The 26,891-nt window shown below is 40.4% G+C and overlaps 3 protein-coding genes across 4 annotated transcripts; all 3 read left to right on the forward strand.

Moving 5' to 3' along the window:
- Positions 1-2,991: 2,991 nt before the first annotated feature.
- Positions 2,992-3,330, forward strand: LOC139475718 (uncharacterized PPE family protein PPE16-like). The gene has a single exon (XM_071258905.1). The coding sequence runs from the start codon at positions 2,992-2,994 to the stop codon at positions 3,328-3,330; it is 339 nt and encodes a 112-aa protein (XP_071115006.1).
- Positions 3,331-4,359: 1,029 nt separating this feature from the next.
- LOC139475719 (uncharacterized PPE family protein PPE16-like) lies at positions 4,360-5,742 on the forward strand. The gene has a single exon (XM_071258906.1). It carries the CDS (start codon positions 4,360-4,362, stop codon positions 5,740-5,742), a length of 1,383 nt encoding a protein of 460 aa, XP_071115007.1.
- Positions 5,743-6,049: 307 nt separating this feature from the next.
- LOC139474599 (uncharacterized) lies at positions 6,050-23,103 on the forward strand. 2 transcript variants are annotated; one of them, XM_071257670.1, is made up of 4 exons: positions 6,050-6,284; positions 14,146-14,237; positions 17,141-17,393; positions 21,826-23,103. In XM_071257670.1, the coding sequence occupies exons 2-4, from the start codon at positions 14,168-14,170 to the stop codon at positions 21,872-21,874; spliced, it is 372 nt and encodes a 123-aa protein (XP_071113771.1). In that variant the 5' UTR covers positions 6,050-6,284; positions 14,146-14,167; the 3' UTR covers positions 21,875-23,103. The 2 variants fall into 2 exon arrangements, with proteins under 2 accessions (XP_071113771.1, XP_071113773.1); XM_071257672.1 differs by lacking the exon at positions 6,050-6,284 and adding an exon at positions 12,016-12,079.
- The last annotated feature ends 3,788 nt before the right edge of the window (positions 23,104-26,891 follow it).

Genomic DNA, 26,891 nt, shown 5'->3' on the forward strand with positions numbered 1-26,891 from the left:
TAATACTGACAATACGTTAATATAATTTCATGTGAAGTTTACACATATATATGCAGCTTTTCCATGTGACGAGAGGTCGGTCACATGACCGCGACACTGACTTTCTTAAGTATATGAACGACACAATTTGACGTCCCTACGTTTTTAACGAGCCTGATTTCTTACACATTCCTTGGGGAAACCCTAGGACTTCCCTAGAGTGAATGAATAGAGAAACGTTCTTTCTGATCATTCATACCCCATAATTTCGAACTCTGCGTTTAAGTATACATTGAGAAACGTCCGAGCGTTAGACTACATGCCCGTTCACGAAAATCAACGCTGAGACCCATCTAAGCGAACAACACGAAGAAATGCACATCCAAACTACCGTGTTATCAACTCGATATGTGTCTAAACTACAATGACAGTCTACAGCAATCTATGAATGTACCTTAGTATCTATATGACACATCTTTAAATTTATAATCACATTTCAATCATCGGCCACCTTGATCAATGATGACTAACACATGTAACCGCCACAAGTTTATTAACAACTTCGGAAATCTCTCCCGTCACGTTTATCGTGTCGTCCCTTTTGGCCTCTTGTGCACGATGTAAATGCATTACGCCTAACTGAAGAAGTTCGTAACATACCTTTCTTATCCAATGATGATATTATTTGAATACATTTGTTGTAAACAAACTATGCAACAGATTTTCCTGTAAAGCAAGTTGAGGATACATGTATACGATCATGTCATGGACTCTTTTTGAGGAACTATTTTATTCCGCGATACAGCTGGTTGTTGTTTGACTGTCAGTGTAAACATGAAGTTACACGTGCCACTTTAAACAAAATTGCATAGATCCAGCGCTCAAAACTTCGGAGTAAAAAACAGTAATATAAAAAATTATAAGAATTGACTTTTACTTGTTCATTGAGGGCCAAACATTGTGCATACAGTTTGGCCCTCACTCTAGGAATGTTCAAACTCCAATGCACACGCACATGGTTAGTTAGTTCTTAAATACTCAACAACAAAAGTTCCTGTGACACAAATATTTTAGTGTATTTTTCACACAAGTAAAGTTTGGTTTTCAATATTGTAGTACATGTATGGAATCAAGTCACAAAAAACGCAACTGCTACAGAAAAGCATGCATTCCATGCAAAAGTTGACTTTTACGCAACCCAAGAATTGGTATAAAAACATGCGCGTTAAGGGGATTCCATATGCATTGTTTAGCATCGTGCTAATAGCAACCACTCAGAAAAACAACAAAATTACGCAATTATTCAACATTACGAAATGCCACGCCTGTCCGAAAATGAGCCTCTGCGAGCCATTGGTATGCTTGAAGCAGGATCTAGTCAACGTGCTGTTGCAAGACAATTTAACGTCCACAGAAACACCATTTGGTGTTTATGGCAACGTTGGCAACAGACGAATGCAGTCAGAGACTATCCTCGGAGTGGCAGGCCACGCGTAACCAATAATCGACAAGACAACTGGATTCGAGCAACACACCTATGAAATCGATTCCAGCCAGCAACAGAGACTCAGATGTGCAGGCATTGTCGCCAGAAGACCCGCCAGAAGTCCCATTTTCACAAGAAACCACCGTCAAGCACGTCCACAATGGTGCAGACAGCGTCTACGCTGGACGGCCATGCAGTGGGGACAAGTTCTATTCACTGACGAGTCTCGTTTTCACCTCAGCCACAGCGATGGACGGATTCGAGTGTACCGACGTCGAGGTGAACGTTATGTCAATCATTGTGTCATGGAATAAGATCGGTTCGGGGGCGGCAGCGTTATGGTATGGTGTGGGATTAAAGCAAGACAGAGGACCCGTTTGATAGTGGTAGAGGGAAGTCTCAATGGACAGCGTTACCGAGACGAGATCATCGGCCCTGTTGTTCTACCGTTTTTGCGTCGTCATGGCCCATGCATTACCTTTCAACATGACAACGTCCGGCTTCATATTGCTCGACTTGTTCAGGACTCTCTTCAACAAAACAACGTGAATGTCATCCCCTGGCCGGCTCGCTCCTCTGATCTCTCACCAATCGAGCACATGTGGGATGAGATGGATCGGCGCCTTAGAATTGTTTCAGATTTGGTAAAAAACATAACTTTGCATTAAATCTTATTCAATGTCACAGGAACTTTTGTTGTTCAGTATATATGCTTTTCTTGATCGACAACAAAAATCATGGTTGTAAAAACCTGTCAGGCAGAACACCACCCGCCCTTATAGAATGTAATGTAATATAATGTAATGTCCAGTTTTCTCCGAGAGAGAAGAAAGGAGATGTGTATGACAGAGATATGAAGAAAATATAATTGTATGAAGGAGATTGCATGGAGGTGATATGAATGAAGGATATATGAATGAGGGAGATATAGAGGATTCATCACGAGTGTTTTTTAATATGGGAAATATCAACCGAGTCTTAGTTATTCGGTATTTGCCGAGCCTTTGGCGAGGCAAATACCGAATAACGGGACAAGGTTGATATTTCCCATATTAAAAACACGAGTGATGAATTCTATTTATCATTTTCACATTTTTGCTTCCCAATTAAGGAATAATGGCATTAAACATTAACATCAGCAAATTGTCGAAATCTTACGTATAGATCGTGCGTAGTGATACATGTTTTCCATAGCCGTGTAAACCAAAATAAACAACCTCTTAACTCCTTTATGGCATATTCCTTCGCTGAGAAAAAAAGTTCCTCGGATTATTTTAAACAAAATACTTGAACAGACTTTTGCAGAATAATTGAGATAATGTCTCCAACATCAAAGGTATCCATGTTGTTTGTAAACACCTACTCACGTGCACCGGCGAAAAAAGTCCCACTTCCGGTTATCTAATTTGCATATCTAATTTGCATACATGTTTTTATGTCATAAGCTTATGTCATGGATAAATGCTTTAGTTAAATGATAAATGAATATAGGACATATGTATTGAGGAGATATGCATTCAGGAGATATGACTGATGGAGATATGAACGAAGGAGATATGTATGAAGGAGATATGAACGAAGGAGATATGAAAGAAGGAGATATGTATGAAAGAGATATGTATGAAGGAGATATGTTTGAGGGACATATGAATAAAGGAGATATGCATAAAGGAGATATGAATAAAGGAGATATGCATGAAGGAGAAAATTACGAAGGAGATATTCATGAAGGAGATATGTATGAAGGAGATATGTATGAAAGTGACATGTATGAAGGAGATATGAATGAAGAAGATGTGTATGAAGGAGATATGAATGAAGGATATATGAATGAGGGAGATATGAAAAAAGGATATGTGTATTGAGGAGATATGCATTCGGGAGATATGAATGAAGGAGATATGTATGACGGAGATATGCACGAAGGAGGTATGTATGAAGGAGATGTGAATACATGGAAATACATTGAAAGAGAAATGTACGAAGGGGGTATAAATCAGGGAGATATGTAGAAAGGAGATGTGAATGAAGGCAATATGCATGAAGGAGATATGAATGAAGGAGATACGGCAGAGGGCGATATGCATGAAGGAAATGTGACTGAGGGGAGATATGAATGATTCGTTTGTTTGTTTGTTTGTTTGTTGTTTAACGCCGCACTCAGCAGATATGAATAAAGGACATATGTATGAAGGAGATATTAATGAAGGAGATATGAATGAAGGAGATATGAATGAAGGAGACATAAGAGATATGCTTAAAGGAGATATGCATATAGGAGATATGTGTGAAGGAGATGTGAATGAAGGAAATATGCATGAAGGAGAAATGTATGAAGGAGATGTGAATGAAGGAATTATGCATGAAGGAGATATGTATGAAGGAGATGTGAATGAAGGAAATATGCATATAGGAGATATGTGTGAAGGAGATGTGAATGAAGGAAATATGCATGAAGAAGATATGTATGAAGGAGATATATGAGATATGCATAAAGGAGATATGCATGAAGGAGATATGAATGAAGGTGGTATGCATGAAGGAGATATGAATGAAGGAGATATGTGTGATGGAGATGTGAATGAAGGAAATATGCATGAAGGAGATATGTATGAAGGAGATACGCATGATGGAGATATAGGAGATATGAATAAAGGAGATATGAACGAAGGAGATTTGACCGACTTCGAAGGAGATATGTATGAAAATAATATGAATGAAGGAGATATGAATGAAGGAGATATGGCTGGGGGGGGGGGGGGGATATGAATGAAGGAGATATAGGAGATATGCATAAAGGAGATATGAATGAAGGTGGTATGTATGAAGGAGATATTCATATAGGAGATATGTGTGAAGGAGATATGAATGAAGGAGATATGTGTGAAGGCGACATGAATAAAGGAGATATGAATAAAGGAGATATGAACGACTTCGAAGGAGATTTGTATGAAAACAATATGAATGAACGAGATATGAATGAAGGAGATATGGCTGGGGGAGATATGAATGAAGGAGATATAGGAGATATGCATAAAGGAGATATGCATGAAGGAGATATGAATGAAGGTGGTATGTATGAAGGAGATATTCATATAGGAAATATGTGTGAAGGAGATATGAATGAAGGAGATATGTGTGAAGGCGACATGAATACAGGAGATATGAATAAAGGAGATATGAACGACTTCGAAGGAGATTTGTATGAAAACAATATGAATGAACGAGATATGAATGAAGGAGATATGGCTGGGGGAGATATGAATGAAGGAGATATAGGAGATATGCATAAAGGAGATATGCATGAAGGAGATATGAATGAAGGTGGTATGTATGAAGGAGATATTCATATAGGAAATATGTGTGAAGGAGATATGAATGAAGGAGATATGTGTGAAGGCGACATGAATAAAGGAGATATGAATAAAGGAGATATGAACGACTTCGAAGGAGATTTGTATGAAAACAATATGAATGAAGGAGATATGAATGAAGGAGATATGGCTGGGAGAGATATGAATGAAGGAGATATAGGAGATATGCATAAAGGAGATATGCATGAAGGAGATATGAATGAAGGTGGTATGTATGAAGGAGATATTCATATAGGAGAAATGTGTGAAGGAGATATGAATGAAGGAGATATGTGTGAAGGCGACATGAATAAAGGAGATATGAATAAAGGAGAGATGAACGACTTCGAAGGAGATTTGTATGAAAACAATATGAATGAAGGAGATATGAATGAAGGAGATATGGCTGAAGGAGATATGCATGAAGTAGATATGTATGAAGGAGACATAGGAGATATGCTTAAAGGAGATATGCATATAGGAGATATGTGTGAAGGAGATGTGAATGAAGGAAATATGCATGAAGGAGAAATGTATGAAGGAGATGTGAATGAAGGAAATATGCATGAAGGAGATATGTATGAAGATGATGTGAATGAAGGAGATATGTGTAAAGGAGATGTGAATGAAGGAAATATGCATATAGGAGATATGTGTGATGGAGATGTGAATGAAGGAAATATGCATGAAGGAGATATGTATGAAGGAGATATAGGAGATATGCATAAAGGAGATATGCATGAAAGAGATATGAATGAAGGTGGTATGCATGAAGGAGATATGAATGAAGGAGACATAGGTGATATGCTTAAAGGAGATATGCATATAGGAGATATGTGTGAAGGAGATGTGAATGAAGGAAATATGCATGAAGGAGATATGTATGAAGGAGATATGTATGAAGGAGATATGAAGGAGACATGAATAAAGTAAATATGAACGAAGGAGATATGAATAAAGGAGATATGCACGAAGGAGATATGAAGCTCAGGTTAGGAAGCTAAAATATTAACACAATCCTCAAAGCATAACTTTTTTATTATACCAGATAGCCTGTTTAGCCGGAACTGTGGAATTTCATTTTGACGTTTGACGTATATCTAAGTACAAGCCGGAAAACGGGGAAGACTCGTTGTGTTTAGACAGTTTACATGTGAAAACAAGGATGCTACCTCCCTCATCTAGGGCAGGGATAATTGCCCTCGCTGCTATTGCCCTCGCTGCTATGCCACGAACGCTGACGGGAAGCTTGCAGTGAGAGACACAAAGAGCGGGACGAGAGAGAGAGGGAGAGAGAGCCGTACGTTCCTTATCTGTATCTATATCCTGCCTAACAGTTGTACACACAGAGCGGTTGCTGACATAGTCATTTGTTCGTTGCCGTTAGCAATTTTCGAACTGTCACGCTGAGAGAGGGATCCTCGCCCGACATAGCCCGTCATACATTTCTGGACATTACAATCAGGGTAAGTGCGCTGCATTTTACTTTGTAAAGCACGTACTTTTATTTTATCCAAGAGTGGCAAATCCTAGAAGCTCACCCATAAAAAAATTCTATGTTAATGGATAAAAGACATTCATTAATTAAAGTTACTCATTTTTATTTATAATTTATAGCAAACATATAATGTAGTTCTTTGAAACTATTAATACAAGATGAAGTGTGGCTTAAAGCTGATAAGGTTCTCCTTAGCATTGATATTCGTTGAGCTGTTCGGCCTTAAGTGCAACTCCGTGGTCAGTTTCATAGAGCAGGCGGAAACACGTCCTGCAGTTCAACTATCATGCTTGACTTGCGTTACTGAAGCTCAATCACTTAAATAAACCTTTGAAGTACAGTTCTAAGGAGGTAGGGTTGTTTATGTAGGTCTTTGTATTTAGAGCGTGCCTGCAGTAAGTGAGATTATACATGTTCACTAGAGAACATGCCACGCCGATTATGAGGTAACATGAGGTAAATATTAATCTTAATTATAGTAATTGCCCCCGTGATATTCGATAAGGGTGTTCTATTTTATCACCATGTATAGTGCAACGGACCAAACTTGCTGTGTCATTTTGAAACAGAGGGAGTCCATCTTGTATAATCGTGTTTGATGTAATCGAACTAGAAATGTGTATTTATTGCTTTTTACAAAAGTGTCTACATAGTGTATTTGAGCATATACGTTTTAATCATCTCAGTCTCCTGTATCTCCGCTCGCAGTGGCTCGTTTGTTTTACGTATTATGGCTACCTTATTTTTTATTTAATTGTGACGAGATTTGAATAAGTAATTGAAGTTATACATGGCGGCCTGTGTACGTAGAACACGGCACCAGTTATTGAGATTATACATGGAGGCATGTGTATGTAGAACACGGCAGCAGTAAGTGAGGTTATACATATAGGCCTTTCTTGGTAGAACACGGCAGCAGTAATTGTGATTATACATGGATACATGTGTAGGTAGAACACGGCACCACTTATTGAGGTTATACATGGATGCATGTGTATGTAGAAACGGCACCAGTTATTGAGATTATACATGAAGGCATGTGTAGGTAGAACACGGCAGCAGTAATTGAAGTTATACATGGAGGCCTTGTTGAAATTGCTTGTAATTAAGGTTGCCTTGTTGTGATGAATTCACTGTGCAAGTTTTTGTTGTTGTATTCACTGGATATTGCAAGGTTGTGTTGACTTCACAGGTCGTTGCCATTTTCGTTGTCGTTTGTGTCCATTGGGTGTGTTGTGTCTACTGGGTGTTGCGAGGTTGTGTTGTGTCTACTGGATGTTGCAAGGTTGTGTTCACTGAGCGTTGCCTGGTTGTGTTCATTGGGTGTTGCCAGGTTGTGTCGTATCTACTGGATGTAGCAGGGTTGTGTCAGTGTCTACTGGGTGTTGCCAGGTTGTGTTGTGTCTACTGGATATTGCTAGGTTGTGTTGTGTTCACCCGGTGTTGCCAGGCTGTGTTGTGTTTGCTACGTGTTGCTAGCTTATGTTGTGTTCACTGGGTGTTGCCAGGTTGTGTTGTGGTCACTGGGTGTTGCCAGGTTGTGTTGTGTTCACTGGGTGTTGCCAGGTTGTGTTGTGGTCACTAGGTGTTGCCAGGTTGTGTTGTGTCTACTGGATGTTGCAAGGTTGTGTTGTGTTCACTCGGTGTTGCCGGGTTGTGTGGCGTCTACCGGGTGTTGCCAGGTTGTGTCGTGTCTACTGGATGTTGCAAGGTTGTGTTGGTGTCTACTGGGTGTTGCCTGGTTGTGTTCACTGGATGTTGCAAGGTTGTGTTGTGTTCACTCGGTGTTGCCAGGTTGTGTTGTGTTCACTAGGTGTTGCCAGGTTGTGTTGTGTTCACTGGGTGTTGCCAGGTTATGTTGTGTTCACTGGGTGTTGCTAGCTTATGTTGTGTTCACTGGGTGTTGCCAGGTTGTGTTGTGTTCACTGGGTGTTGCCAGGTTGTGTTGTGTTCACTGGGTGTTGCCAGGTTGTGTTGTGTTCACTGGGTGTTGCCAGGTTGTGTTGTGTTCACTAGGTGTTGCCAGGTTGTGTTGTGTTCACTGGGTGTTGCCAGGTTATGTTGTGTTCACTGGGTGTTGCTAGCTTATGTTGTGTTCACTCGGTGTTGCCAGGTTGTGTTGTGTTCACTGGGTGTTGCCAGGTTGTGTTGTGTTCACTGGGTGTTGCCAGGTTGTGTTGTGTTCACTAGGTGTTGCCAGGTAGGGTAGTGTTGTTTCGCAGGACGTTGCTAGGTCGTCTTGTGTTTACTGGATGTTGCTTGGCCGTGATGTTCGCGTTGTGTGCTGCGTAACATGCCCACCTATGTCCTCTGTCTCTTTAGAGCGAACCACGCCCACATCAATGCAATTTTCTTTCCTTACTTCACAATGCTCGGTATCACTCAATGCTAGGTATGTTTTTTTGCTTAATCACATCAATTAAAAGTCTACTTGTGCAGAACATGTACATCTTTTGTATACAAGGTTGTTCTAAATGTGCTGAAGCCAAATTATATGTTATACGGCATCCCCATGCGTGTTATTAAACGATGACGATCAGGGGCAACACCAAAAACCTGACTAGAGGAGAGGAACTGTTTTTGGTGGAATTAGAAGCCAATCGCTTGCAACCCGACACACACTTTGAGCCACGTGATATACTAACCCATGTAAATATTTACCGAGTTGGTCCTTGCGAATTTTGTGTGCTCGTCTTAACGTTCTTCCTCATCGCAGCAATAATCAAGCAAGGTGACTGGAATGTAAAGAGGATTAGCGTGTTTTAATGTTCATCCAGTTTGAAACCCAAGCCGTAATGAGCTTGAGCTTCCAGCACCTGATGCTCCGCCGGCCTACTGGTATCAGAGTAGATACATCCCACGAGACCTACATCTAAACATATCTGTACATAATCTATGTATGTCGACAAAGTGTACTAAGCTACGCACGTGTACAGATCCTTCCCGCTCCCGCGTAAAGATCCAGGGCTCGGAAGTGTGTCATTAAAACACCTCTACAGGAAGGAGGTTATTAATTCAACTCTGAACTATAAATTGTGGGTTAGTTTACTAATTCAAATCGTTGCTGACATAATTGCTGGCTTCACAACCAATGTGGACGAAGACGGCATACTGGCTTAGTTGGTGTGTCCAATGTAGCCCCAGCCCGTTGTCTAACAAGATGCTGATCGGAAGAAAACGACAGGGGGACAAAAACTGCACAGTTCAAGGTGCCGTTCAAAACAACTTAGATAAATACATCCTGAACGGCATTATGCTTTTATATAGAATAGAAACAATAGAATCGATGTAGGGATTGGTTACTTTTATCATTATTTCACTGACTTGTAGATGTAGATATGTGATTACGACCACTGACGTGTAGATGTAGATATGTGATTACGACCACTGACGTGTGATGTAGATATGTGATGTACGACCACTGACGTGTAGATATAGATATGTGCTGTACGACCACTGACATGTAGATGTAGGTATATGATGTACGACCACTGAAGTGTAGATGTTAATGTGTGATGTACGACAACTGACGTGTAGATGTAGATATGTGATTACGACCACTGACGTGTAGATGTAGATATGTGATGTACGACCACTGACATTTAGATGCAGATATGTGATTACGACCACTGACGTGTAGATGTAGATACGTGATTACGACCACTGGCGTGTAGATGTAGATATGTGATGTACGACCACTGACGTGTAGATGTAGATATGTGATGTACGACCACTGACGTGTAGATGTAGATATGTGATGTACGACCACTGACGTGTAGATGTAGATATGTGATTACGACCACTGACGTGTAGATGTAGATATGTGATGTACGACCACTGACATTTAGATGCAGATATGTGATTACGACCACTGACGTGTAGATGTAGATATGTGATTACGACCACTGGCGTGTAGATGTAGATATGTGATTACGACCACTGACGTGTAGATGTAGATATGTGATGTACGACCACTGACGTGTAGTTGTAGATATGTGATGTACGACCACTGACGTGTAGATGTTGATGTGTGATGTACCACCACTGACGTGTAGTTGTAGATATGTGATGTACGACCACTGACGTGTAGATGTAGAAATGTGATTACGACCACTGGCGTGTAGATGTAGATATGTGATTACGACCACTGACGTGTAGATGTACATATGTGATGTACCACCACTGACGTGTAGATGTAGATATGTGATGTACGGCAACTGACGTGTAGATCTAGATATGTGATTACGACCACTGACGTGTAGATGTAGATATGTGATTACGACCACTGGCGTGTAGATCTAGATATGTGATTACGACCACTGACGTGTAGATGTAGATATGTGATTACGACCACTGACGTGTAGATATACATATGTGATGTACCACCACTGACGTGTAGATGTAGATATGTGATGTACGGCAACTGACGTATAGATGTAGATATGTGATGTACCACCACTGACGTGTAGATGTTCATATGTGATTACGACCACTGACGTGTAGATGTAGATATGTGATTACGACCACTGAGGTGTAGTTGTAGATATGTGATTACGACCACTGACGTGTAGATGTAGATATGTGATTACGACCACTGACGAGTAGATGTAGATATGTGATTACGATCACTGACGTGTAGATGTAGATATGTGATTACGACCACTGACGTGTAGATGTAGATATGTGATGTACGATCACTGACGCGTAGATGTAGATATGTGATTACGACCACTGACGTGTAGATGTAGATATTTGATTACGATCACTGACGTGTAGATGTAGATATGTGATGTACGACCACTGACATGTAGATGTAGATATGTGATGTACGACCACTGACGTGTAGATGTTGATGTGTGATGTACGACAACTGACGTGTAGATGTAGATATGTGATGTACGACCACTGACGTGTAGATGTAGATATGTGATTACGACCACTGACGAGTAGATGTTGGTATGTGATGTACGACCACTGACGTGTAGATGTAGATATGTGATGTACGACCACTGACGTGTAGATGTACATATGTGGTGTACCACCACTGACGTGTAGATGTAGATATGTGATGTACGGCCACTGACGTGTAGATGTAGATATTTGATTACGATCACTGACGTGTAGATGTATATATGTGATTACGATCACTGACGTGTAAATGTAGATATGTGATTACGATCACTGGCGTGTAGATGTAGATATGTGATTACGACCACTGACGTGTAGATGTATATATGTGGTTACGATCACTGACGTGTAGATGTTGATATGTGATTACGATCACTGACGTGTAGATGTAGATGTGTGATGTACGACCACTGACGTGTAGATGTATATAAATGTGTCGCTGATGGACTCCCACCTGTAGGTGTATAGGCACTGGCGTGTAGATTCATGTTTCATTTACGGACAATGATGATCTACATGCTATGCATTTGACACTATCGCGGTTTCCAGCACCGTTTGACCCCACTGTTCCTTGTGTTTCAAGGCACTAAGATGTCTAACGCCTAACTGATCAATCCCTATCTGACCTAAATAACTGAATACTTTGAGAGGATGTATGTGTTTTCAAATTCATATTTAGGTATTGATGCATTTGTGTACTTCCTCAACTGTTACGACGCATATTCCGAGTGCTTAATGCTGTAATATCGGACAAACAGCACGAAGCAGGATCACCGCAACTGTAAATACGAAAATTCATATGTGTTTACGTGAGTGAAGGCAGATTTATCTGAAAATCTCGAATATCGTTCTTAGGTAATTAAGATTTTGGCTTTCTATAACTATATCATTCTGATCTTTCCTCAAGTGGTTCTCCTTCAATTCCGCTAAGGCATTTCCAGATAATTGCCTCGCCGCTTCAGACCCTACACATTTATTCAATCATAATCTTATATATTCCTATTTAACGCTTACTGAGAAAGACGATCCCACATCATCTGACTAAAGTAAAATTGTACTGAATGAGGACTGTTAGATATCCTGTCAAAGACCGCATGTTAATGTATCTTTAATATTGGATTTCACCAGGTGTCAACATTTAATCTTATGCCGTAACATCCCCTCTTTTGCTCATGTTTATACCTATAAAGTCTCCTATGTTGTACACCTTTATACTTATATGCTTCCTTTGTTGCACATGTGTATTCACCCATATACTTCATCTGTTGGACAAGCATGTATACGACCTGATTTGCACGTTCATATACCCATATACGTCCTCTGTTGCACATATGTATACTTATACACTTCTCTTGTTGCACCTGTTTATACCCATATGCCTCCAATATTGCACATCTTTAAACCTATATACTTGCACATATTTATATACCTATTGACTTCCTCTTTTGAACGTGCCTATGCCTATATAGCTCCAAAATTACACATGCCCATGCCTCTGCCTATATACTTCTTCTGTTGCACATGTTTATGTTGATATACTTCGTCTGTCATCTTTATATACACATATAATTCCTCTGTTGCACAAATGGATACCTGTCTACTTCCTTCTATGGACAAGCCTTTTTACTTCCTCTGTTGCAAATATGCATACATATATACTTTCCCTGTTGCCCATGTATATATACATATGCACGTGTTTATAACTATATACTTCTACTGTTGCACGTGTTTATAACTATATACTTCTACTGTTGCACGTGTTTATAACTATATACTTCTACTGTTGCACATGTTTATAACTATATACTTCTACTGTTCTACTGTTGCACATGTTTATAACTATATACTTCTACTGTTGCACATGTTTATAACTATATACTTCTCCTGTTGCACATGTTTATAACTATATACTTCTACTGTTGCACATGTTTATAACTATATACTTCTACTGTTGCACATGTTTATAACTATATACTTCTACTGTAGAACATGTTTATAACTATATACTTCTACTGTTGCACATGTTTATGCCTAAATACGCCCTCTCTTGCAAATGTTTATATGCATATATACTTCTTAATAATTGTACGTGTATACCTGTATACTTCCACTGTTACGCATACGCACACCTATCTACTTACTGTATTGCACACGCTTATACTTATATACTTCCCTTGTTGCACATGCTGTTGCATATATACTTCCTCTGTTCCACAATCTTATGCTTACATACTTCCTCTTTGGCGCAAAATTATGCCCATATAATTTGATGGCTGATGAATCGAAATAACGAAAGCCAGCTTAACAGTTTTGGGTGTCTTTTATACCCCTACCATCCACGATATGCACGTGCATCATGTTTTTGACAAGACTTTTCCACAACTGAGTCCCATTGCACTTTTGTAGGCTGCGTTTGGGCAAAGCACTCCATTTTAAACTCAAATGTTAAATGGACTTTAAGGCAACAAATAAAAAAATGTAGAACGATAAATGAGTTTCGTTGCCTTTCATTGCTTCTGTTGTACATGTATATACCTATATACTCCTTCTGTTGTACATGTATATACCTAGATAATCCTTCTGGTGTACATGTACATACATGTACCTATATACTGCTTCTGTTGTACATGTATATTCCTACAAATTCCTTTTGTTGTACATGTACATACCTATAACCTTCTTCTGTTGCACATGTATATCCTATATACTGCTTCCGTTGTACATGTATATACCTATATACTGCCTCTGTTGTACATGTATATACCTACATACTGCTTCCATTATATATGTATATACCTATATACTGCTTCCGCTGTACATGTATATATCTATTTACTGCTTCTGTTGTACATGTATATACCTATTTACTGCTTCTGTTGTACATGTATATACCTATATACTATAGCTGTTGTACATTGCAGTTTCACTACTTTGATCCGACGGATGATGCAGTTACCGATGATGCACTTCGGGTGTCTTGTAGCGGCACTGCTTCTAACATTTTCATCTGTCGGTAAGTAAACTGAAACCACAAACTCAATATCGTCAATCAACCCCCCTCCTTCCTCATCCTCCCGAACCCCTCTTCCTTATCCCCCTCCCCCCTCCCCCTTGCCGACATCAGTACTTTTATCTCAGCATAACTTGTAGCTTTGAGCCCCGTGTTTGACAACCCTTCTAATCCTGCTGTATGGGGAGTGGTGGTTAACGTACGCGTGTTCTATCTCATTTCCCTGAAGATTATTTATGTACGACGCCTTTTTGCAGACACAGGAACATTTCACTGTAAGACTCAAGGGTTACACATTGCACGATGAAGCGCTAGGGGGTGACGCTGATACTTAATCAACAAGAAAACAAAACCAAGTGTGCGACTGGCCTTATAAAACCCACGCAGTACTAGCATCGCAATTACCCATTATTATTGCTAACAGTTTCATTTGTGGTCGAGTAACTGACTCCGGCAAATTTTGTTTGTCCGTGTACTACCAACCTTATAAAGCCCAAGAACAAGAAAGTGATGTATTGAAAGCTTGGAACAACTTTTGTAAAAAGAATATTATTAACGTTGATAATATAGAAGATATTTTGTCCCAACCATTATGGCTTAACCACAACTTCAAACAAGCAACATACTACATAAAGCAATGGGCTAATAGTGGAATTTACTCAATTAAAGATATATGCAATGAAAACGGACTGATGTCATTTGAAGAACTGAAACTAAAATATCCGATAAAAGGTACAATATTAGACTATAGATATGTAATCTTCAATATACCAGAATCATGGAAAATAACAATCAAGAAAACTAGAAAAATTATTTTACAGAATTTGTATATAAACAGTTGCTTAAGTGATCTGACGAAGCCTGTAAAAGGCGCTAGGATCTTTTATGATAAATTAATATCAAATGAAAATAATCTTAAAGTTTGTAATAAATGGCAATCAATTTTTCACTGTGACTTTAATTGGAAAATGATATTTACTGTTTATAGATATAAACTGAAGGATGTAAAACTTTTAGATTTTCAATACAGATTTCTACATGGAATTATCTACACAAAGAAAGAACTATTAACAATGAATATTGTAGACAACAGTGTGTGTAGCTTCTGTAATGCTGTCAATGAGGACGTCAGCCATGTCTTTTGGGAATGTAATGAAACTAAACAATTTTGGAATGATCTCGAACTTTGGCTTAACAATTACCTTCCACAAAAAATTAAATTGACAAAACATCTTATTTGGTTTGGTTCTAACTACTCTAATACTTTAATCAATCATATAGTTTTATTGGGAAAAAGGCATATTCATGCAAGTAGAATTAAAGGAACCAAACCGAAATTAGATATACTTTTAAAATTGTTTAAAAACATATTTTCAATCGAGAAATTTATTGCTATAAAAAAGGATGACAAAAGTAACTTTAATAGAAAATGGTTACCTTTATTCTCAGCTTTTGATTCATAGCTCTCTGTTGATACATGATATGTTTGAGTCTGACTGTGTGTTGCAACCGTGTTGGTTTGAAATAGGACAATGTTTGTTTCCAACCCTTTAATTTTCTAAAGAGTGCATTGTGCCAATCTATGCAATCCGAAATATGTCTTTGACGGAATACTGTATACCCCTTAAACAAGCTATGATATATTTGAACCTGTTAAGTTTCCTTGCATTATGCAAATATATACTCCTTAGCTTTGTCGCCTTTTGGGATTAAGTTCCTTTTGAAAATGTATGTTCCTCTCTACTGAAACATATCAAAGAGGAAAAACGATTCTTGTTCAGTTGGTAAATATAATGACTAGAACTAAAGGCACTTCACACATGGTTCTGATTAGGGTGGCATAGAGCTGTGGGGCACTGTCTGGGGTAGGCCAGAAGAACAGGTATGTACGAGGTAGTTGACAGAAGCAACAACCCACAGTTATTATATAGCGATGTGTTTGAGGCTGGTAATCAGTCCTAATTAACTGGCGCGGGATAAAGTAGTCTTAGCTTTCTAACATGCGTCACTTCCGGCTTTCTGACATAAATATTTCTTCAGTCTCCACTCTCTGCCAGGTATGCAGTATGCAGACACTTAACTGCAGCCGTAGAAATATGCGGCATGGTGTACCTTCTGTACTTTAACTGCAAGAAGTGCCTATAGGAATAGAAACCTCCGTGAAGCAGCTTGAGTTGCTCATTTAAATGTTTTGAGTTTTCGTACATGTGGGCCAGCATTTACATTTACATACACATAATAGGGAACACATTGACTCTGACAGTTATGAAACGCAAGCAATATGCAACCTACCCAATACTATGACACACAAGTAATATGCGACATGTACAATAATATGTCATACAAGTTATATGTAGCATTGAAGAGGTGCTGTAATTGCAACTGTAGTATTTCACCGTAAATTCAACTGCAGAGGTTCTACAGGTTCAACTGTAGTACTGCAGCAGTTCTATAAGTACAACAGTAGTATTGGAGAGGCTTTTTAATTTCTACTTTTGTACTGCAGGTTCCAGTAACTTCAAATCAAGTTTTGCGGAAGTTGTGTAATTTCAACTGTAGCCTTACAGATCTTCTTTAACTCATGTGGTCTTTTTAATGTCACTCGTAGTAGTGCAGATGTTCTGTAATTTCACCTGTAGTATTGAAAACATAACGTAATTTCATCGGTTATCTTATATTAACTCACGAACTGGAGTGGTTCTGTAATTGTAACTATAGGATTGGATAGGTTCTGTTATTTTAACTGTATGATTAGAGAGATTATGTAATTTAAACTCAAGTATTTGAGAGGGTCTGTAAATTCACCTGTAACATTGTCTAGTGGCGTTTATTCTAACCTTGAACTTACTATTACTATTATTACATCCCCCCTTACATTAAATTCAGTAAACCCTTATTCATTCAAGAGAGCGGCCGTGGTCAGGACGTGAAGGATCTCCCCCGTGTTGCTGACGACGTGAACGATGTCTCCCGTGACGAGGACGTAGACTCCCTCGCAAGGGTACAGTTCGATAAAGACCTGCTTGACGAGTACTGCGAAGACTTCAGGGCGGCTGTAGCAGGGGGGCAACCTGGCTGCGGGAAGGATCAGCGCCCTCACTGTCTGGCTAATGGATCAGTGGTGCTCGGCAGCTGCCGGCTCAAGCGAGCAGTGTGTTTGTAAGTGATTATACCCGTGCTTTATCACAATGTCATCTTTTTATACAAATTGTGTGAATGTAGGGTGCTACCGGTAGGGCGGGACACGCTTAGGCTTTTCGCCAAAATGTAATCTGTTTCTGCTTATAATCTAGAATGGTTACTTTCTTGCATTGACACTATATATTTATATCATAATTGAAGCGTCAAGCGAGCAATGTGTATGTAAGTGATTGTATGTGTGCTTCATCACAATGTCATCTTCATATAATTATTTATCAACTCGGGATCGCACAATCGACTCTGTTTTGGGCAGATCTTTCTTATGAATATGGAAAGTCTTTTGTCGCTTTTATATATTATTGTAAAAAGGACAGTGCAGGTTAAATACAGGGCAGGTTATATACAGGGCAGATGATGGATAGTGCAGGTTATATACAGGGCAGGTGATGGACTGTGCAGGTTATATACAAGGCAGGTGATGGACAGTGCAGGTTAAATACAGGGCAGGTTATATACAGGGCAGGTTATATACAAGGCAGGTGATGGACAGTGCAGGTTATATACAGGGCAGGTGATGGACTGTGCAGGTTATATACAGGGCAGATGATGGATAGTGCAGGTTATATACAGGGCAGGTGATGGACTGTGCAGGTTATATACAAGGCAGGTGATGGACAGGGCAGGTCATGGGCAGTGCAGGTTAAATACAGGGTAGGTGATGGACAGTGCAGGTTAAATACAGGGCAGGTTATATACAGGGCAGGTTATATACAAGGCAGGTGATGGACAGTGCAGGTTATATACAGGGCAGGTGATGGACTGTGCAGGTTATATACAAGGCAGGTGATGGACTGTGCAGGTTATATACAAGGCAGGTGATGGACAGTGCAGGTTATATACAGGGCAGGTGATGGACTGTGCAAGTTATATACATGGCAGGTGATGGACAGTGCAGGTTATATACAGGGCAGGTGATGAACTGTGCAAGTTATATACATGGCAGGTGATGGACAGTGCAGGTTATATACAGGGCAGGTGATGGACTGTGCAAGTTATATACAAGGCAGATGATGGACTGTGCAGATTCTATCCCTGCTCATGAAGGTTCAGTCACAATGCTCGTTTGAACAAGATGGTTTTGAATGTTGACCGGAAGCTGCTGATAGAGCGGCAACAGCTGTGCTGAAGGTACTGTATCCATGCGTCGTTGTCCGGGCTGGTAGCATCATCCTCTGGTCTGCACATCGTAATGCCCGTTGTAATAGGAACACAGGAGTCAGGCCATGGTGTGATTTGTAGACAAATACCGGCAGCTGGAACCGGATTCTCTGTCTCACATGTAGCAAATGGCGTTCTTTGAAGACCGGTTTTATGCGGTCGCGCATTCGACATCTTGTGATGAGCCTGTAGCTTGTCCAGATGATTGTGAATGCCATGCAGGAGACTGCTGCAATAGTCTAAATGCATGCACCTTTGCAGATGTTATCCACATGGTTTCTCAAACTTAATGTTGAATCAATGATCATGCCAAGATTTCTTGCGTGACTGCTTGGTTAAACAATACTAGTACCGTCCCGAACCTACATGGGCTGCAGTTTGTTTTGAACTGGTGATAAACGATAAAAGATTCAGTTTTGGCACCAATCAATTTGAGGAAGTGTGTTATTCAACTGTTGATGCCAATCATGCAGGCTGTTTTTCTCTGGAATGTATCATTAACAGATGATGGTGACAATGGTTTGAATCCCGGATAGAGCTGTGTATCATCAGCATACAGATGAAACCTGAGATCACGATATCTTCCAATTCTTCCTACTGCTATGGTGTATATACTGAAACGTATTGGGCCAAGATCCCAGTGGCGCTCTAAATGTCAGTTCGCTCCTACCTGATCTCACTCTATCACTGACCAGTGGCCCCGTGAGATATGGTTTGAACCCTGATAGAACCCCGCCAGTAGAACCCACCTCTGACTCCAGCGTTTGGAGAAGAGTTGAGAGCTAAGAAATCAAAGAGGACAAGAATCGCCGCTCCCTTGGAATCAAGTATGTCATTTTGCACACGTAGCAAAGTTACTTTTGTGCTGTGACCACTATTGTAAGCCGATTGGAGGACATCTCCAGGAGTGTTGTCTTGCATGAGTTTATGCAGCCTACCCGCTACTACCTGCTCAATCAACCCTGAAAGGAAACGTCGATTTGAGACCGTTCGATAGTTCTCGATCCAATGATGGCCTTTCTAGTAGGGGCATTATCAGCGCTTCTGTCAGAACCTCGTTTTGAGCCAACGACTAATTTACTATTGAAGTGATTCCTTTACACTGTCGATACTGCAATATTTTCTGGGACTCTTTGCTAAACGTTTTCTAACTTCGTCAGCAGTGGTGGCAACAAAGCTTTGTGAGTTGGTCGTAGCTGACTTTGCCGGATGAACCCAACCAGCTGCATTTGGCAGTATATTGTTTATTGACAAACTGAGATCATTTTGGATGTTTTATATCTTTTCAGTTCGGGACTTTATAAACTTGATAGCAAGCTTCTCTCTTGCTGTACCGGAAAGCACAATCGCGCTTGCCTTTTCTTGAAGAGTTGTGCATTTCCAGTTGAAATACTTCCCGCTGATCTTGAACATTGTACATCTTTGACGTGAAACATCTATTCTTTACGTCTTCAGAAGCTTTACAATGTTCCTCTGTATTGCATCATCTAGCGGTAGACAGTGAGCGAGGCTTTGCACATCTGAGTCCTTCAGTAGACCATGCAGTAAGTTGTCGAATACTTACCTTCCGTGTCTTCTCTGTGAGTTCTCTAGGAAACAACGTTGTACAAGTTGATGGTGTCAGTAATTGTGTTGGCTTGTTGAAAGGTTATGGATGATTTTACAGCAGCTTTCGAATCCAGTATAAAACAGGAATGGACATGTCTTCAGACTAACTTTCATTATAGGAGGGCCAGACATTGGATAACAGCTGGCTGGGACAGAATGAGTTTATTCCAAATCCGTTTCCTCTTTTTCTGTCGCCACGAAAAGTCGCAAGATTGCTGATTTGCTGATGCGGAGTTAAGCAAACAATACTCACTCACTCCTCTTTTTCTGTTTGTGCATTCTATCAATGACAACATCACGTACTGACTTTAGCCACTCTGGAAAACATATGCATTCCACAGGTACATCCTCTCTTTCAGCCCATAGCTGGGCATACTCATCGACAGAATCCATAATGATTTAAAACGTTGTGATTCCAAGTGGTAGCCAGCTATCCACGACATATTATTTTAATAGCTGTTCAAATTGTTATTGTCACGAACAGAGAAGGCACCCGTTATATGACCAACAGATTGCTAGCAGTATGATGAGTCTTGGCAGCCACAAGTAGTTGAATGTACATCATAAGCTGCCAAGTCCACGTTCCGCAACGCGTTTCTATCACTGAAAAATAAATCAATGAGATGATGTTCGTACAGGAAAATAAAAATGTTTGTGGTTCCGAAATTGAAATATTGTGATTTTTGTTTCACGTATTTAAGGGTTAATTTTAGTAACATTCGGTATTTTACTGATTGACTTGATTCTGTTTCTGATTTGACCAAGCGTTTCAAAGCGACCTCAAGAACTATACTCTCTTGTCGATACTATGCGCTCTTGCTATTTGCTGACCCATCCATTAGCAAACGTTGCTGAAGTCCTTTGGTATCTTTCAGTGACATATAGTACAGATTTATCTAACTCCTTATATGATGTAGAAAGAAAGTCACTGCATTCGATAGTTGTGTAATGCAATATCAAGTGGAAAAAATGACAAAATAGAAGATATTGGCAGTATTTATCCTAACCAAAGACCTGCCAACGCCAATGTTGTGAGTCTGTCTTCGGCATCCCAGAGACGCTGCCGCAGTCATGGTCACAAGAGTGAGTGAGTGAGTATTGCCTTTAGCAGTATTCCAGCAATATCTCGGCGGGGGACACCAGAAATGGGCGTCACACATTGTACCCATGTCGGGAATCGAACCCGGGTCGTCGGCGTGACCAGCGAACGCTTTAACCACTAGGCTACCCGACCGCCCCATGGTCACAAGAAAGGACGAAGGCCAAATGATCGATGCCATTAATTTGGTAGATGCGTTGCCCCTCCTGCAACAACCATTGTCATAGCAGAAAGGGCATCTACATTTAAGGCTAAACGATGGATTGCATATTTTCTCCAATATCCTAACTTTCATGCAATCGATCGAGTGATTTTCAGAAATGAAATGTTTGTAGACACAAGGAAAAAAAACCTTCTGATTCCTGATTCTAGGCTGGGTGATTCACGTCAATAATTTCCGTTTTGTCTCTCAAACATCAACCAATCCATAAAGTGATGACTGCTTCCGTTATATTTATGCAAATGGAATAATGTTGTGTCTTTTTTGTATGTCTGCAATTGTTCACTAGAATCTTTGATTTTCAGGGAGAATGTCCTTGAAGACTTTGACTGGTTCTCCTGTGCAATTCAGTAACGCAATCCGATGTGTGCTTGTCTCCCTGATGTGATCATTGCGTCATCTAGCAAGACAGCGCGCGGTGTAATCGCCTCCTTCACGCGGTGTAATCGCCTCCATGGAGGAATCCCTGTGCCGCGGATCTGCAAGCCGGGCCGGAGAAAGGCATCGACCAGGAATCAGTTCAACGTCAGAACTTGACATAACACTGACTGTCAGTCCTGCAAGACAATTGGCTAGGCGTGATATACATTCTTTAGGGTATGAATGTGACCTCCTTTTATGACCTCTGTAACCCGACGCTATGAACGAAAGCATCTGGCAAATATGATGCCGCAAACAATCACCTTAGTCAGTAGTACAACATTATGTGGCGAATGACCGTGTATGTTCATTATTTGGATTTGCGTCATCAGGACAGACATAGCATGAACGATATTATTATGAATGTTTCACATGTTCTTATCTAGATTAGATTTTACTTAATACGATGTGTTCAGTAGCATATATTGGTCTGTTTGCATACATACGTTGATGCATTATGACGGACTCTCGCACGGAGAGTAGTCTACTTTCATTCTCCCATGCAACTGGATAGAGTGGATACAGCTGGCTCCAGAATATATCTGTAACCTTATTCCACGTTGATATGATTATCATTACAAACTAAGAAAATGGTATGCAGTCATAATAAATATTTTCAAGACTTTGCTTTGCAGTAAGTCCTTTCTTCAAGCTACAGCCCTCTTTTGGAATCTGTTACCAGATGATGTTCAGCATTAAAGCTGGTTTAAAACGGCTCGAATGCTTCTGAAAAGTGTATGTATGTTGACTCCACTTCTGACACAAAGGGTTTTGACGTGAAAACTGTAATGTATGGTGACGGGAACTTAACAAGAAATGAGAACTAACTCTTATATAGCCAGGATTCTTGATTTGGTCTTCAGGAACAAAACAACAATTATTTTTCGAGCACAATGAAACAATTCTCTTTTAATTATTTATTAATTATATATACATAGCCGGGAGTGTAACTTCTGATGACACCTATGTCTGTGCATGATTTCACAGAACAAAATGGTAGGTCAATATCTATAAATATATATCAGACTCATATGCATATGACTGTAGTCTTTGAAGGACAAGTGGTCTTTTTACTCTATAACTTGTTTCTGCGTGAACTTGTACTTTTGATGTCTACGCCAATGTAATTATGCTTCAGGGAGCATATACCTACATAATCCTGTTAGGCCTGTTTACAATAACTTTCAAGTTAAGTTGAATAAAATATGTTCAAACTAAACATCCTCTTGATTAAGGATTTTCAGCAACCCGCATCACCATTCCTCTCTATAAAATATTGTTTAGTAACATATATTACGTTTACTCTTTGTAAAGGTGAGGTGAAGTGAAAAGGAATTTAACGTCGCGTTCAAGATTATCGGCTTATATCGCGACGTGAATTTGTGTGTCAGCGTGTGTGTGCGTGCGCGTGTACGTGCTTTCATGCGTGCGGCTGCTTGCACTAGTCCGGACTTATGCCGATTCTTAAATGCTATCCCACTGATATACTATGCCGCAGTTGAACAGAAATAACCAACTACGAGGCGACCAGTCCTTGGTTTAGCCCCTTAATGTCGAACACCAGGCAGGGTAACAACAAATACCAGCTTTTAACGTTTATTGGTATGGCGCGGGCGGAGATCGATTCCTTCTTCTCTCCGGGTAGACGCTATATCACTAGAACGGTCTCTCTGTAAAGGACAAATAGCAACACGTATACCCCTTATTCTCTCTATAAAGAGCGTTCAGTAACACGTTTCACCATCACTCACTATAAAGAGCGTTCAGTGACACGTTTCACCATCACTCACTATAAAGGACGTTCAGTGACACGTTTCACCATCACTCACTATAAAGGACGTTCAGTGACACGTTTCACCATCACTCACTATAAAGAGCGTTCAATAACACGTTTCACCATCACTCACTATAAAGGACGTTCAGTGACACGTTTCACCATCACTCTCTGTAAAGAGCGTTCAATAACACGTTTCACCATCGCTCACTATAAAGGACGTTCAGTAACACGTTTCACCATCACTCACTATAAAGGACGTTCAGTAACACGTTTCACCATCACTCACTATAAAGAGCGTTCAGTAACACGTTTCATCGTCACTCACTATAAAGGACGTTCAGTGATGCGTTACACCATCACTCACTATAAAGGACGTTCAGTAACACGTTTCTCCATCACTCTCTGTAAAGAGCGTTCAGTAACGCGTTTCATCGTCACTCACTACAAAGAGCGTTCAGTAACACGTTTCACCGTCACTCACTATAAAGGACGTTCAGTGACGCGTTTCACCATCACTCACTATAAAGGACGTTCAACGACGCGTTTTACCATCACTCTCTGTAAAGAGCGTTCAGTAACGCGTTTCATCATCACTCACTACAAAGAGCGTTCAGTAACACATTTCATCGTCACTCACTATAAAGGACGTTCAGTGACGCGTTTCACCATCACTCTCTGTAAAGAGCGTTCAGTGACGCGTTTCACCATCACTCTCTGTAAAGAGCGTTCAGTGACGCGTTTCACCATCACTCTCTGTAAAGAGCGTTCAGTAACACGTTTCACCATCACTCACTATAAAGGACGTTCAGTGACACGTTTCACCATCACTCTCTGTAAAGAGCGTTCAGTAACGCGTTTCACTATCACTAACTATAAAGGACGTTCAGTGACGCGTTTCACCATCACTCTCTGTAAAGAGCATTCAGTGACGCGTTTCACCATCACTCTCTGTAAAGAGCATTCAGTGACGCGTTTCACCATCACTCTCTGTAAAGAGCGTTCAGTAACACATTTCACCATCACTCTCCATAAAGGACGTTCAGTGACGCGTTTCACCATCACTCTGTGTAAAGAGCGTTCAGTAACACATTTCACCATCACTCTCTGTAAAGAGCGTTCAGTGACGCGTTTCACCATCACTCGAGCTCTCTGTAAAGAGCGTTTAGTAACGCGTTTCACCATCACTCTCTGTAAAGAGCGTTCAGTAACACGTTTCACCATCACTCTCTGTAAAGAGCATTCAGTGACGCGTTTCACCATCACTCGACCTCTCTGTAAAGAGAGTTTAGTAACACGTTTCACCATCACTCACTATAAAGGACGTTCAATGACGCGTTTCACCATCACTCTCTGTAAAGAGCGTTCAGTAACACGTTTCATCGTCACTCACTACAAAGAGCGTTCAGTAACACGTTTCACCATCACTTACTATAAAGGACGTTCAGTGACGCGTTTCACCATCACTCACTATAAAGAGCGTTCAGTAACACGTTTCACCATCACTCTCTGTAAAGAGCGTTTAGTAACGCGTTTCACCATCACTCACTATAAAGGACGTTCAGTAACACGTTTCACCATCACTCTCTGTAAAGAGCGTTTAGTAACACGTTTCACCATCACTCACTATAAAGGACGTTCAGTGACACGTTTCACCATCACTCTCTGTAAAGAGCGTTCAGTAACACGTTTCAACATCATTCTCTGTAAAGAGCGTTCAGTGACGCGTTTCACCATCACTCGAGCTCTCTGTAAAGAGCGTTTAGTAACACGTTTTACCATCACTCACTATAAAGGACGTTCAGTAACACGTTTCACCATCACTCTCTGTAAAGAGCGTTCAGTAACACGTTTCACCATCACGCACTGTAAAGGACGTTCAGTGACACGTTTCACCATCACTCACTATAAAGGACGTTCAGTAACACGTTTCATCGTCACTATCTATAAAGAGCGTTCAGTAACACGTCTCACCATCACTCACTTTAAAGAGCGTTCAGTAACACGTTTCACCATCACTCACTATAAAGGACGTTCAGTGACACATTTCACCATCACTCACTATAAAGGACGTTCAGTAACACGTTTCACCATCACTCTCTGTAAAGAGCGTTCAGTAACACGTTTTACCATCACTCACTATAAAGAGCGTTCAGTAACACGTTTCACCATCACTCTCTGTAAAGAGCGTTTAGTAACGCGTTTCACCATCACTCACTATAAAGGACGTTCAGTAACACGTTTCACCATCACTCTCTGTAAAGAGCGTTTAGTAACACGTTTCACCATCACTCACTATAAAGGACGTTCAGTGACACGTTTCACCATCACTCTCTGTAAAGAGCGTTCAGTAACACGTTTCACCATCACTCTCTGTAAAGAGCGGTCAGTGACGCGTTTCACCATCACTCGAGCTCTCTGTAAAGAGCGTTTAGTAACACGTTTCACCATCACTCACTATAAAGGACGTTCAGTAACACGTTTCACCATCACTCTCTGTAAAGAGCGTTCAGTAACACGTTTCACCATCACGCACTGTAAAGGACGTTCAGTGACACGTTTCACCATCACTCACTATAAAGGACGTTCAGTAACACGTTTCATCGTCACTATCTATAAAGAGCGTTCAGTAACACGTCTCACAATCACTCACTTTAAAGAGCGTTCAGTAACACGTTTCACCATCACTCACTATAAAGGACGTTCAGTGACACATTTCACCATCACTCACTATAAAGGACGTTCAGTAACACGTTTCACCATCACTCTCTGTAAAGAGCGTTCAGTAACACGTTTCAACATCATTCTCTGTAAAGAGCGTTCAGTGACGCGTTTCACCATCACTCGAGCTCTCTGTAAAGAGCGTTTAGTAACACGTTTTACCATCACTCACTATAAAGGACGTTCAGTAACACGTTTCACCATCACTCTCTGTAAAGAGCGTTCAGTAACACGTTTCACCATCACTCACTATAAAGAGCGTTCAGTAACTCGTTTCACCATCACTCACCATAAAGAGCGTTCAATAACACGTTTCACCATCACTCACTACAAAGAGCGTTCAGTGACACGTTTCACCATCACTCTATAGAAAGAGGGTTCAGTTACAAATTTCACCATCACTCACTATAAAGAGCGTTCTGTAACACGTTTCATCGTCACTCACTATAAAGAGAG

Source organism: Haliotis cracherodii, unplaced genomic scaffold, assembly GCF_022045235.1.
Source record: "Haliotis cracherodii isolate W230 unplaced genomic scaffold, xgHalCrac1.p SCAF_3, whole genome shotgun sequence".
Lineage (NCBI taxonomy): Eukaryota > Metazoa > Mollusca > Gastropoda > Lepetellida > Haliotidae > Haliotis > Haliotis cracherodii.

What these genes read in the sequence shown, in the direction of transcription:
- LOC139474599 (XM_071257670.1), top strand. Translation starts at nt 14,168, where the DNA reads ATGATGCAGTTACCGATGATGCACTTCGGGTGTCTTGTAGCGGCACTG. An exon ending in TCTAACATTTTCATCTGTCG is followed by an intron (nt 14,238 to 17,140) that starts GTAAGTAAACTG and finishes TATTCATTCAAG; the next exon opens with AGAGCGGCCGTGGTCAGGAC. An exon ending in CTCAAGCGAGCAGTGTGTTT is followed by an intron (nt 17,394 to 21,825) that starts GTAAGTGATTAT and finishes TTTGATTTTCAG; the next exon opens with GGAGAATGTCCTTGAAGACT.
- LOC139475719 (XM_071258906.1), top strand. Translation starts at nt 4,360, where the DNA reads ATGAATAAAGGAGATATGAATAAAGGAGATATGAACGACTTCGAAGGA.
- LOC139475718 (XM_071258905.1), top strand. Translation starts at nt 2,992, where the DNA reads ATGACTGATGGAGATATGAACGAAGGAGATATGTATGAAGGAGATATG.